Genomic DNA, 13,851 nt, shown 5'->3' on the forward strand with positions numbered 1-13,851 from the left:
ACTTCATCTTTGCCAATTTAGATGCCTTTTATTTCATTTTGTTGTTTGATGGCTGATGCTAGGACTTCCAACACTGTGTTAAACAGAGTGGTGAGAGTGTATATCCCTGTCGTGTTACTGACCTTAGGGGAAAAGCTCTCAGTTTTTCACCATTGAGGATGATATTAGCTGTGGGCTTTTCATAAATGGATTTTGTGATGTTTAAGTATGTTCCTTCTATCCCAACTTTCTCAAGGGTCTTTATTAAGAAGGGATGCTGTATTTTGTCAAATGCTTTTTCTGCATCTATTGACAGGATTATATGGTTCTTATCTTTTCTTTTGTTAATGTGATGTGGCATATTGATTGATTTGTGAATATTGAATCAACCCTGCAATCCAGGAGTGAATCCAACTTGATCATGGTGAATAATTCTTTTTATATGCTATTGAGTCAATTTCTAGTATCTTGCATCCATATTTGTCAGGGATATTGGCCTGTAGGTCTCTTTTTTTGCCAGGTCTCTGTCTGGTTTGGGAATCAAAGTGATGCTAGTTTAATTAAATGAGTCCAGAAGTTTCCCTTCCATTTCTGTTTTTTGAAACAGCTTGAGAAGGATAGGTATTAACTCTGTTTTAAATGTCTGGTAGAATTCCTCAGGGAAGCCATCTGGTCTAGGGTTCTTATTTGTTGGGAGATTTTTGATAACTGATTCAGTTTCTTCACTCATTATGGGTCTGTTCAAATTTTCTATTTCTTCCCATTTGAGTTTTGGAAAACTCAAAGCACACACTTGTGAGTGTTTAGGAATTTGTCCATTTCTTCCAGGTTGTCCTGTTTGTTGGCATATATTTTTTCATAGTATTCCCTGATAATTGCTTGTATTTCTGAGGGATTAGTTGTAATAAATACATTTCCTTCATGATTTTGTCTATTTGGGTGCTCTATCTCTTTTATTTTTGAGAAGCCTGGCTAGAGGTTTATCAATTTTGTTTATTTTTTCAAAAAACTAACCCTTGGTTTCATTGATCTGTTCAATTGTTTTTTTGGATTCTATATTGTTTATTTCTACCCTAATCTTTATTATTTCTCTTCTTCTGCTGAGTTTGGGGTGTCTTTGCTGTTCTTCTTCTAGTTCCTTTATGTGTGCTGTTAGATTTTGTATTTGGGATTTTTCTTATTTCTTGAGATAGACCTGGATTTCAAAGTATTTTCCTCTTAGGACTGCCTTTGTTGCATCCTAAAGTGTTTGTATTGTTGCACTTTCAATTTTCATTTGTTTCCATATATTTTTAAATTTATTCTCTAATTGCCTGGTTGACCATTTGTTCTTTAAGAGGATATTCTTTTTTTTTTTTTTCTGAGAGAGAGAGAGAGAGACAGCATGAGTAGGAGAGGGTCAGAGAGAGAGGGAGATACAGAATCTGAAGCAGGCTCCAGGCTCTGAGCCAGCCAGCAGCACAGAGCCTGACGTGGGACTCGAACCCACAAACTGTGTGATCATGACCTGAGCTGAAGTCACATGCTTAACCAACTGAACCACCCAGTCACCCCTAGTAGGATATTCTTTAACCTCCATGCTTTTGGAGTTTTCCAGAGTTTTTCCTGTGGTTATTTCAAGTTTCATAGTACTGTGACCTAAGAGTGTTCATGGTATAATCTCAATTCTTTTATATTTATTGAGGGTTGCTTTGTGACCCAGTATGTGCTCTATCTTGGAGAATGTTCCATGTGCACTCCAGAAGAAAGTGTATTCCACTGCTTTGGGATGTAGAGTTCTAAATATAGCTGTCACATCCATCTGGTCCAATGTGTCATTCAGGGCCATTGTTTCTTTAGTGATTTTCTGTCTAAGTGATTGATCTATCCGTTGCTGTAGGTGGAGTATTAAAGTCTCCTGAAATTACCACATTCCTATCAATAAGATTGCTTATGTTTATGATTAATTGCTTTCTTTATTTTGTTGCTTCTGAATTTGGTGCATAGACATTTATAATTGTTAGCTCTTCCTGATAAATAGACCCTATAATTATTGTATAATGCCCTTCTTCGTCTCTTGTTACAGCCTTTAATTGAAAGTCTAGTTTGTCTGATATAAGCATGGCTACTCCAGCTATTTTTTTCACTTCCAGTAGCATGATAGATAGTTCTCTATCCCCTCACTTTCAATCCGAAGGTGTCCTCAGGTCTAAAATGAGTCTCTTCTAGACAGCATACAGATGGGTCTTGTTTTGTTTTTTTTGTTGTTGTTGTTGTTATTTTTATCCATTCTGATACCCTGTGTCTTTTGATTGGAGCATTTAGTCCATTTATACTCAGTGTTATTATTGAAAAATATGGGTTTAGAGTCATTGTGTTATCTGTAGGTTTCATGGGCTTGTAGTGATATCTCTGGTAACTTGTGTTCTTGCAACATTTCCCTCACAGAATCTCCCTCAAGATCTCTTGTGAGGATGGTTTAGTGGTGATGAATTCCTTCAGTTTTTGTTTACTTGGGAAAACTTTTATCTGTCCTTCTATTCTGAATGATAGGCTTGCTGGATAAAGGATTCTTGGCTGCATATTTTTTCTTTTCATCACATTGAGGATTTCCTGCCATCCCTTTCTGGCCTGCCAAGTTTCAGTAGATAGGTCTGCTACTACCTTTATGTATTTACCTTTGTATGTTAAGGCTCATTTATCCCTAGCTGCTTTCAGAATTCTCTCTTTATTCTTGTATTTTCCAGTTAATGTCATGCAGAAGATCAATTCAAATTATGTCTGAAGGGAGTTCTCTGTGCCTCTTGGATTTCAGTGTCTGTTTCCTTTCCCAGGTTGGGGAAGTTCTCAGCTATGATTTGTTCAAGTACCCCTTCAGCCCCTTTGTCTCTCAGTTCTTCTTTTGGAACTCCTATGAATCAGATATTGTTCTATTTGATTGCATCACTTAATTCTCTAATTCTCCTTTCATGCTCCTGGATCATTTTATCTCTCCTTTTCTTGGCTTCCTCAATTTCCAAAATTTTATCTTCTAATTCACCTATTCTTTCCTCTGCCTCTTCAATCCACACTGTGGCCACCTCTGTTTTACTTTGCAACTCATTTATAGTATTTTTTAATTCATCATGACTATTTTTAAGATCCTTGATCTCTGCAGCAATGGGGTCTCTGCTGTCTTCTCTGCTTTCTTCAAGCTCAGCAATTAATTTTATGACTATTATACTAAATTCTTGTTCATTTATGTTGCTTATATGTGTTTTGATCAATTCTTTAGCTGTCACTTCTTCCTGGAATTTCTTTTGAGGAGAATTCTTCTGTTTTGTCATTTTGCCTAGTTTTCTGTCCCTGTTAAGTTTTAAAAGCTTGTTATGTGCTCTGCTCCTGCAAGTACTGATCTATTAAAGGGGGCTCATATGCTCTCCAGGGCCTGGGCATTCAGGAGGTGTTTTTTGGAGAGTGTCACTTGGTCTCTCTTGTTGTGACTTTGGTTATTTTATTTCCCTACTTGTAGTGATGTTTTGGACCCTCCACCAGGTGTACTTTGGTTTGTTCATTGAAGTAGCCCTGGAAAGGGAAGCAAACAGACAAACAGGAAACAAAAACACACAAATACACAAATAAAACAAGCAAACAAACAGAAACAAAAAAAACCCACAAAAAACAATCTAAAAGCAAAAAACCCAGAAACACCAGCTTCAAGTAAAGAAAAAGGTGGAGGCAGTGCTGATGGAAGAGCGTATACAAAGAGAGAAATGATAGGTGTGTGGGGGGGAGAGAAAATGAACATTGACCTGGCAGAGAGACTAAAAGTCTTAATCCAGAGAGAGAAAGGAGAATAAGGAAGGAGGCAAGGAGAAAGAAACAAAGATAAAGTTACCCAGAGAAACTATATGGCCTGATTATTCCAGTAAGAAAGAAAGGAAAGGAAAGAGGGAAGTGTAGATGATGCATCAAGAAAATGGATTAAATATGTCTGTTTAAACAAACCACTAACCAGAGTAACCAGCCTAGAAGATGAAGGAAATAAGAAGGAGAAAAGGGAGAATATATCTAAATAACAAAGAATTGACCTAGAATTAGTCCAGGCAATGCCACAGTGCTGGTCCAGAGGAGGGGCTGTCTGGTTCCATAGCATCTATCCAGCTCCAGTGGATAAGCAGCTATCCAGCGTGGAGGGGTGTGGTTTGGTGCAGGCAGGTCCCGCCTCCACTGTGGGCCCTGAGGACCAATCCCTGAGGCCCTGCCTTGGTAGTTGCGGGGAGAAAAATGCCCACCCCTCCAGTCTCTTCTTCATGGACCAGGTGTCCCAAATCACTCCTTTGGATCCATCCTCACTGTGCAGAGGGCACAGACAAGGCAGACTGTCTCAGTCAGCCATCAAATATGCCCCACGCTTAGCTGTGTTTTAAACTCCAACTCCCTGCGCGTTAATGATGCCACCAAATATGTGCTCCTGCAGCTGTGCTGCAGCTCTTCAAGGGAGGGACCCCATTCTCCTGCTGCGGACTGCACCCCTGCAGTACCACCGAACCCAGAGGTGACTTCATCCTCCCTTGGTGTGCGAACAGGGCAGCAGGCCCCAGTCCAAAGACAGCCATGCAGTTAGAGATGGGATGATGGGATCCCTCTCTGTCCAGATCCAAGGCTATTCTCTTGTCAAGATACAGTCCTAGCTTCCCCAGTGGCTCTTTCTCTTCTCTCGCAGAAGGGGATCCGTCCCCTCCGTGCCTCCATGTCCCATTTTATCTCCCCCAGTTCTCAATCATGCACCTGTGGGGCCGTCGGGTTTTCCCATTTTCTTCCTGGTAGACTCCATCTTTTTTCCTCCCAGACTCTTGGGGTTCAAAGTCCATTGGCTTCAGCCCTTTTTTGAGAGACAGGAAGTACGATCCCCCTACCTCTTTGTCATGTTGGCCCCTGGCCTGTATAATTTTCCACAAGGGTTATTCTGATTTTTTTTTATTGTTTATTTGTTTATTCTTGAGAGAGAGACAGAGTGCAAATGGGGGAGGGGCAGAGAGCGAGAGGGAGACACAGAATCTGAAGCAGGCTCCAGGCTCTTAGCTGTCCGCACAGAGGCCGATGCAAGCCTGGAACTCATGAACCCTGAGATCATGATTGATTAACTGACTGAGCCACCCAGGCACCCCAGGGTGATTCCAATTTAAATTCCACTGGAAGAAGGCTACAGGCCAGTGTGCTTGGCTCCTCACACCTCCAACCACCTTCGTTTGAAAAAAAAAAATCTTCACTAATATGCATGGTATATACTAATTGTTCTTTGAGAAATAGCTTCCCCAAGTTCCTTTGGACCAGGGGAATGGGCCCAGGACCCCCTAGTCACCTGGGCTAGCTATGAACTCAGGTCTCCTAAGAAGTCCCTGATGGGAGAAATCATTCAACTGTGGGGGAAAGAACACAATTGTAACAGAAGCATGTGTGGCTTTTCGAGCTTCCAAAAAGTTTTAAGTGTGTGTCTTATCCATGTAGGACCCTCCCCAACAACATTATAAACTCATTTTTTACCTAAGGCTTCAAATTCCAGGCTCAGAAACCCATTCTCCCATGCAAGAGGCCAGCAGTGGTGGAGAAAGTATATTCGTTTGTCAGTTTCATTAGGACTCATGAGGATGTGTGGCTGCCGCAGACTGGCCCAGGGATTGCTGCCTGTGTGTTTATTTTTCTATCACAGTCAATAGTGTTTGGTCCGCTTAATGCCACACGGCTTGTAAACCCAGAGCCTTCCTCTTCTGAGGTGTATCTTTTGAGAGCCATTTAACCATAAAGAAAGGGAAAGTTAAAACTTTTTAGTCCAAAATTCAATTTGATGTTGCAGCAACATACTTCTCGTGGTTATATTACACTGCTTCCACCTGCAAGAATCTGTCCCCTGCGAGGGCTATAACCACAAGCTAGTTCGTTAACAGAGCCTGCAAGGAATGTCACCAACCCAACACCAAGCCGCCCCAGCCTTGGGGGGCCCTGAGCTGAGACTGAAGCCAAGAGGTGGGGGGCGGGGGAAGCAAAAGGGATTCTGAATGCCAGGCACGAAGCCAAAAATACATCAAACCCATTTTTACTCGGAGATTTTTTGACTGGCTTTGTTAAACTAAATTTTACTTCAAATCGGTGGCTGCAGTTACATTTTTAGAAATAGTGTGGAGCCAATGGTGGAATAAAAGATCCTAATTCTTGGTCCAGTGTCTTGGACCCTAGACTCTCACAGGAGAAGCCCTGCTCAAGGGCCTGGTACTGAGGACCATTTCACTGGTATTAGGTGATGAATGATGCATCAGCTCTTCGAATCGTTGAAACGTTATGTGACTTTGGTAATTCCCCAGGCTTCCTTGACTTAGAACCTGTTGCCTCCACTCACACGGGCCATAGACATCCGTTGAAATGGAAGGGAGCTCATTAGAGAGTTTTCCCTTAGTTTTGATGAAATATTAAAAATATACCTGAGTCAGCCATTCCATGGTTGCTTATTAGCGTGTTGGTTTGTTTTTAAATTTCCATTTTCTTAATTTCACTTCTGCTAAAGGATAATGATAACATTGGAGTTCTCATTTGCTGTTGCCTCCACTATCAATAAAAAAGCAAGAATGAAATTATCCTCCACAAAGGAAAACTTCACTCTCTTAGAATCAAAACCTGAGAAGTATTCAATGGACACTGGGTTTTTATTCATCCCTTAGAAGCAAGACTGTATTTCAGCAAAAGTTGTCAATTAGAATTTTGCTAATTAATTATCAAATATTTATTTCTGAATTATAATACCAAACCCACAGGAAGAAAAACACCCACGTGGCCCAGAAAAATGGTTTGGTCTCTTTTGGAGAAGAGAAATGCCTTTGCCACCAGGGCAAGGAATCTGTTATTCTGTGTAGCTTTCAGAAGGGAGGCCCCATGTTTTCTTATTGATTTTTCTTCCTGTTTGGTAGCAAAATAATGTGAGAAGAGGCAGTGAACATTTCTGGCCACAAGCCCAGATGATAAAAAATATGTGTCAGGACATTTCTGAGTCCCATCTTTTTCCCAGAGATTTCATGGCAGATGAGCCTTGGTGCCCTGCATCATCAGGGACACAACCACATGGGCACACTTTAAGAGGAGCTTTTCTGACAACCCATGACTAACGAACACACCAGGTGGGTCCCAGATATGTGCTTGGAATCCCCTAGTAATCCCGTCCCATAGCTGGGGTGGCTTCTCAGTGGTGCCTGCCAACCTGCCACTGAGGCACAAGCAGTCAACGGTGAAAGCCATGCTCCCTATTTGCCGTTGTTTTTAGGAGAAGGTAAGGAAATTGGTCATTCCATTCCAGTGAAGGTTAGTTCAGTATAGAAGGGATTTTAAAGAACTTCAGTGTGGTTACCTTGATCTGAAACCATTTTGAATGTCTCTGTGTCCTCAGGCAACATCAGAAATACCGAGAAGCTGAGCTATGACAAGCAACACCAGTATGAGATCCTGGTGACCGCCTATGACTGTGGACAGAAGCCCGCCGCTCAGGACACGCTGGTGCAGGTGGATGTGAAGCCAGTTTGCAAGCCTGGCTGGCAAGGTGGGCCATCACTTGTTGATCCTGTTGAGTGAAGGCAGCTTGGCCTGATGTATAGAAGGTGATAGACCTATCCTAAAAATCAGCACAACATATAACTAGAGGAATTTTTTAAGTGTGGTCACTCTGCTGTGAGAAATAAAGCAGACTGTTTATTCTTACAACTCCTAGGTGATCTATTATCCTCATTTCACAGTTGAGAATGTCCAAGGCAACTTGTCTTCTATCATGTGCCCTGTTTGTCCAGAGCACCCTTTCTAAAATCTCATGACACTTTTGAATCGGTAGTAATTATACTACCATGTTCAGGAGAAAGTACCAGCAAGCCTAGTCACTTTATCTAAGGGAATGAGTCAAGCTGTTGTGCCTCAAGTCTGAATCATCACTCAGTACCTGGGGAAGGTTGTCATGTTCTTTGTGCTGGCACAGAGGGTATGCAAGCAGAGGTTGGAATCCCAAAATCCAGCCACTGGATTAAGAACTGTCTCAGATGTTGACTCTGGGAACGGAGAAGCAATAGCCTTAGGTGGAGGTAGGTTTTTGTCCTGGTCTAGCTATTTTCATATGCAAAGATGGAGCAAAGGGTCAGGCTTCCCTTAGATGACAGAGGTATATCACTGACCTAAGGGAAAGTAAAGAACACAAAGCCATGTGTATAGACAGATCTCGCAGAGAATTGGATGGCCGATGGAATAACTGTACCTCTAGCGGTAGCACTAATATTTCAGTGGCTGGACAGGGATGCTGGCTGTATCTCTGGGCCACCATTTTGTTTCCTCAGCTGCTTCTGTTTCTGCTTCCTGTGCTGTTGCTGCTACAGGCTACCACTCACTCATAACTTTGGGTGCTTCTTGGAGTCCTGCTTCATGGCTTTGTCTACTCTCTTCTCTTAATGTGTCTTTAAGCTTCACAGCCCCTGTTATATTCTACCTGCTTCTCTCCCTCTTTCTCTACCTCTCTGTATATTTCATTCTTAAATTCCTCTAGAGAAGGTGTCATTAGCTATGTTAATCATCCGTACTTCTATCAGACAGGCTGATTCCAGAATACTATATAGGTCTCTGGTCAGACTTTGAATGGCTGCCTATTAGTCAAGCATTCATTCTCACAGTACACAGCATAGACCCCTGAGGACCTACCTGGGGTCACTCTCCTCAGAAGGCCAGCTCTCAAAGGGCTCCTCCCCTGTACAACTTTATCTCCTTTACTGTTTCAACTAGGCAAATGGGAGGCGGTAATTAAACCCACCTCTGGAGAGAGCCTGAGTTGTTTGCCTTTGAACAAAGTAGAGAAGATGAAATGCCCAGTAGAGGAGTCATGGGTAAGACGGATGCGACAGAAAGAACAAAGTAGAGCCATCTTTGTGTTGCCTATTTTGGATCAAGCAAGAGACAGAGAAAAAGGAACAAGCCAGAGTGGGAAACTATGTGTCACCAACCTCAGGGAGCCTGGGCTCTGGTTGGCGTAATTCACTAAACCCTAAGGGACCTGAGGGCAGGATTCTGTCTCTCTTGTTCACTGAATTTCTCAGACTTAGCACCTCCCTGACCCCAGTGATAGGTGCTCAAGAAATAGCCATCGAGAGAATGAATGAATGAAAAGCTATTTGAGTAAAGAAGAACTCAGCTTATTTTATTTTAACTTATAAGGACGAACCCAGTAAAAGTCTGGCTTTTGAAAAGAAAGCCTGGAAAGAATATAAAAAGCTTTCTAAGCAGGGAACATGCTCATAATGGGAATTTCAGTGGGGAGAGTAAAACACAAAGCTGTATCTGGAAAAAGATCCCAATGTTTTGTGTCTTTGATAAATGAGACACCTACAGATTTGGGATTACATTTTTGTACCTATATATAAGTGCAGTTTCCTAAAAGAGTTTGTGCTTGCTTCAGTGTTAAATGTATGCAAAGCAAAGCAAATCATGTTAATAATGTTGAATTCTATGTGTGCGGAATGGGTGGGGTGCCTAACCCATTGGAGCACAGCACTCTTTGTAGCCAGACATTGAGCTCCGGGAAGCCAAAGGTCCATTTGCTTTGTCTCTGGTGCTCAGCACCAGGCCAGGCACAGTGCAGGTGGTTGGCAAGTGCTGCATGGATGAATGGATAGTGCACAGTGGGATAAAGGAAAAAGGAATGCAGCAACTCCCTGCATCTATTCACTGGGTCAGGCAAAGCTGTTTAAGCATGTGTAATATCAGAATCAACTACTTTATGGTGGCTTCTCTGCCTATGTTAGCCAGCCTTTGGTGGCAGAAGCTGATACTGGATTCTGCATCATGTCATCTCCTCCCTCCGGCTTACCCCTAGTAGAAGCCACTAGGTCTCTCTCCCCAGCCATCATCCCAGCAGGCCCTCAGATCATAGGCAGGCTATCCTGCTTCCCCGATGTGTGTAGCAGTGGTCCAACTGCTTTCTGGCGACTCATGTCTCAGCCCCCAGACCTGGAGAGCAATCTTCTCTCCTTCCAGAAGACTGGTCCACTATATTCCTCCACTTGGGCAGCCCTCATCCCCAGCTGACCCATCTTGGAGCTGATCCTCTCCTCTACAGCAAGTCAGGGCTGCAGCCACATAGCTGGAAGTAGCCCTTTCTCCAGTGAAGAGCATACCTACCACCCCCGGTCCCTAGTGGTGGGACCAGTCCAGTCCCTTCTCCCAGCTTTGCAGAGCAAACTAGAGTAAGCCATATTTTATGGGTTTTCATTTTTAGACACAGAGAAAGCAGGCTGCCCCTCACTTGAGGGGTTGTCAAGTCCCTAGGGAAAAGGGCTGGCTCTTCTTGAAGTGGGTGTGGGGTGGAGGTGGGGTGAAGTGGGTGTGGGGTGAAGTCCACTCTGAATAGAATGAGAGAGGAGCACAGAGAGGGGAGGCCATTCAGGGTACCAGTGAATAATGTAAGGATGCCTGTCTGGCTTGCATATGTGGTTGGGACTGTGGAGAGGATGGAAGCAAAATTGGAGAGGTCCGGGGTAGGGTATGGATGGCAGTCAAGATTTTGAAAGCCAGAGTCAGGAGCTGCAATGATTCAAAGTCCCTCAGACCCAGCCGTGAGTGAGGGGTCTGCAGGTATGTGCCAGGGGTAATTGCCTGGGAGAACAGAGGCTCTTCCCTGAGCTGATTTCCCACAAACAACAAGAGTCACCAAGCAAACACAGTTTGGCAGTTCAAACTCTTGTACCTGTTCTTAGTCATTTCCCTCCAGGCAGAAGTGGATTGCGGCACAGTGAAAGCAATCCGTCATGGTCAGGAGCCCCTTGTTTCCCTGGAGCACTCCTAGTCAGCACCATCAGCTTCTCCCAGGCACTGTCCTGAAGGACTAAGGGACCCTGCTCACAGAGCCTTCCCTTCCTTCCCAGGCCAATGAGGGACTGCTCCCAGACTCCTGTGGTGCCCCAGGGCATGGCCCCAGTTTTCCATCACAGCCCCTTCCAGAGGGTGGGACTGCAGCTTTCCCAGCATGCTGCTGGCCCTACCCAGCTGTGCCCAAGGACATCATGGACCCTGGCTCTGCTGCCACCTGCCTTATAGACTTTGGCCAAGACATTGTCTGCTCAGGCTATGGTTTTCCATGCTTCATGTTTTTTCTATGGCTGCATCTTGTCTTCCCAGAAACAATGTGAGTTTTGTCCGCTCTGCTGGATTTGAGATTGTATTCTGAGATTCTGAGTAGGTGGTAGGGGTCAGCTCATTCTACATGGGTAGGTGGAGCTTTACCCAAGGGAATTCCACTCCCATTCTCAGCTGCACAGAGAAGAAGATAGTCCTCCAAGGACCACCTAGACCTGTGTGAGTGGAAGGGAGAATGAAATCTCTGTGTTTTATCCTGAGCTTTGAGAACTCATGTATCCCTAGAGTAGCTCTTACTCATGGAGGTAGAAGATTCTGTTAGGAAGCAGGGAAAAAGGTGCACCTGCAGTAGCCTACACACTAAAGACTGGCTTGTGCCTGGCCTCTCATGCCAGACTTTTGCAGTCCTCTTGGTGTCTGTTTCCCTACTGCCAAGCAGTTACACACAGGCCTGAGCTTGGGCCTGTGTGGGCGCTGAGGACTTTGGGAAGAATCCACATCTGTTCATGGATCAGAGCGGCACAGAGGATGTAGTGCCCTCAGAGGCCATCAGGATGATAGTGATGACAGACCCAGTGGGAGCTGCCACTGTGGACCCCTCCTTCTAGGGGGCACAGAATGTGTCCTAGAGGATCATTTGTAATTTGGTTGCTGATTTGGGGTTTTGTTTAACATAGTCCTGGAAGTCCTAGCATCAGTAATCAGGAAACAAAAGGAAATAAAAGGCATCAGAATCGGTTAAAAAAAGAAGTCAAACTTTCACTTTTCACAGATGACATGATATTCTACATAGAAAACCTGACAGACTCCACCAAAAGCCTACTAGATCTGGTCCAGGAATTCAGCAAAGTTGCTGGATACAAAATCAACATACAGAAAAGGTTGCATTTTTATATGCCAACAATGAAGCAACAGAAAGAGAAATCAAGAAATTGATCCCATTCACAATTGCACAAAAAACCATAAAATACCTAGGAATAAACCTAACCAAAAATATAGGAGATCTGTATGATGAAAACTATAGAAAACTTATGAAGGAAATTGAAGAAGACACAAAGAAATGGAAAAACATTCCATGCTCATGGGTCAGAAGAATAAATATTGTTAAAATGTCATTACTACCCAAAGCAATCTATACCTTCAATACAATCCCAATCAAAATTGTTTGTTTAGTTGTTACTTATGTCAAGAAACACATCCCTCTTTATGCCTTCTTTTATTGCTCTTTATAATCTCTTAGCCCATCTCTTTCTATGTTGCAAGCTAAAAATATTGTCTTCTTAACACTTACTTAGTGTATTTTCCCTTTTATTATTGCAAGTCAGATTTGTATCTGTTACTTGCTCCTGCCAGTCAAGACACAGAATTCAGTATTTCAAGTCCCTTTATGCAAAACAGTTCTCTCTGGAGAGAGCCATGGCAGACTTCCCTGGTGGCCCTTCCCCATTCCTTTCCCAGACATGCAGCCATTCTGGATTGTTCCCATGTCAGATCAAGTTTCCAGACTGCAGCCCCCGCAGGACCCCATCTCTCCTTGCCCCCATCATCACTGAGCACAAGCCCATGGTGGTCAGTGACCCCTTGCCCTGTACCAGTTCACCCAGCACTGCCGGTTCCTAGACCTCCTCTCATGGGCCAGATTCCTGATCCCTTTACCGTCACAGTAAGCTGCCCTATTTCGTATGAAAAGAAAAAGAGAGGCAGCCACAAAATGAGCCACTTTTTTTCTCTTCTTTGGGCCTGACTATTTCTCTAGGTGCATCAGATGACCTCGGTGTTTCCACCATTCCACAAATCAGGCCTTTGTCAGGAAGGAAGGTGGTATATGATAGAGTAGGGCTTCTGGCACCCGCATGTGCAAAGGAGCATCTGGGAGCCAGGGTACAATGCAGATCCTGATTTTTCAGTCTGGAGTACTTCTAGATGTTGCTGGTCCACGGCCTTCACCATGAACAGGAAGGTCACGGTGTAAATATTCAGAAAATATTTACTGAACACACACAGTGAGTTTAGGACTTCTGTGTTGGAAGGACAGCAGCATGAAAGCTGCTGGTGGAGATGAATTATCCCTTAGTTATTTGCATTGTGAGATAAGAGGAGTTGACACACACACTCCTCAGGCAGAGACATTGCCAGGTGAATTCATTCACCCTTTACCGAGTCCCGCTGTGTGCTGAAGGCCAGGGATATGGAGATAGACAGGATGTACTAGGGCCCATAGTACAGAAGGAGATGAGGGCAATACTGGGGACAAAAGCTCTGGGGAGGTGGCTTTGGGGACACAGAGGAGAGACACTTAACCCTGCAAGGGCCCTGGAGATAAATCTTGGCCCTGGGCCAGATCTTAAAGGATAATAGTTTCAGCACAGAGAAGAGTGTTCCACACTAGGGAGAAGAAGTCAGGAAGGTGGGAAGGGGCATGGTGTGGCCGGGGCATCGGGGAGGAGGCTGGATGGGCCTATGGGGATCAGGTCATGATAGGAAGGCCTCCTCTGTTACCCCAGAGGCACTGGGGAGCCCAGAGGCTTTCATGACCCTGTGTGGTGAGGGAGATTTGGGTAGGAAGAAGGACTTCTTGGCCAACCACATAGATGGTGGCTAAGATGCAGAGGCTGGGTCAGGGACACCAGCTGAAAAGGATGATTTGTCCTGAGAACACTTTTAAATGGAGCACTTCTGGAAAAGTACCTAAAATTATGTATTTATGCAAAAGTGAATCCAAAGTACCAGACAGCAAAGGAAGTTAGATTTTCAGGCAAATCTCAT

At 43.9% G+C, this 13,851-nt stretch overlaps 1 protein-coding gene across 1 annotated transcript in view; it reads left to right on the plus strand.

Annotated features, from left to right (window-relative positions):
- Positions 1–13,851, plus strand: part of CLSTN2 (calsyntenin 2) — a 634,687-nt gene that overhangs the window by 483,755 nt on the left and 137,081 nt on the right. Inside the window, exon 5 of the mRNA XM_039248556.1 lies at positions 7,373–7,522. Within this exon, the coding sequence (XP_039104487.1) occupies positions 7,373–7,522 (150 nt within the window). The remainder of the gene's footprint in view (positions 1–7,372; positions 7,523–13,851) is intronic.

This window comes from Hyaena hyaena, unplaced genomic scaffold (assembly GCF_003009895.1).
Source record: "Hyaena hyaena isolate Hyena2069 unplaced genomic scaffold, ASM300989v1 scaffold_311, whole genome shotgun sequence".
NCBI classification, from domain to species: domain Eukaryota; kingdom Metazoa; phylum Chordata; class Mammalia; order Carnivora; family Hyaenidae; genus Hyaena; species Hyaena hyaena.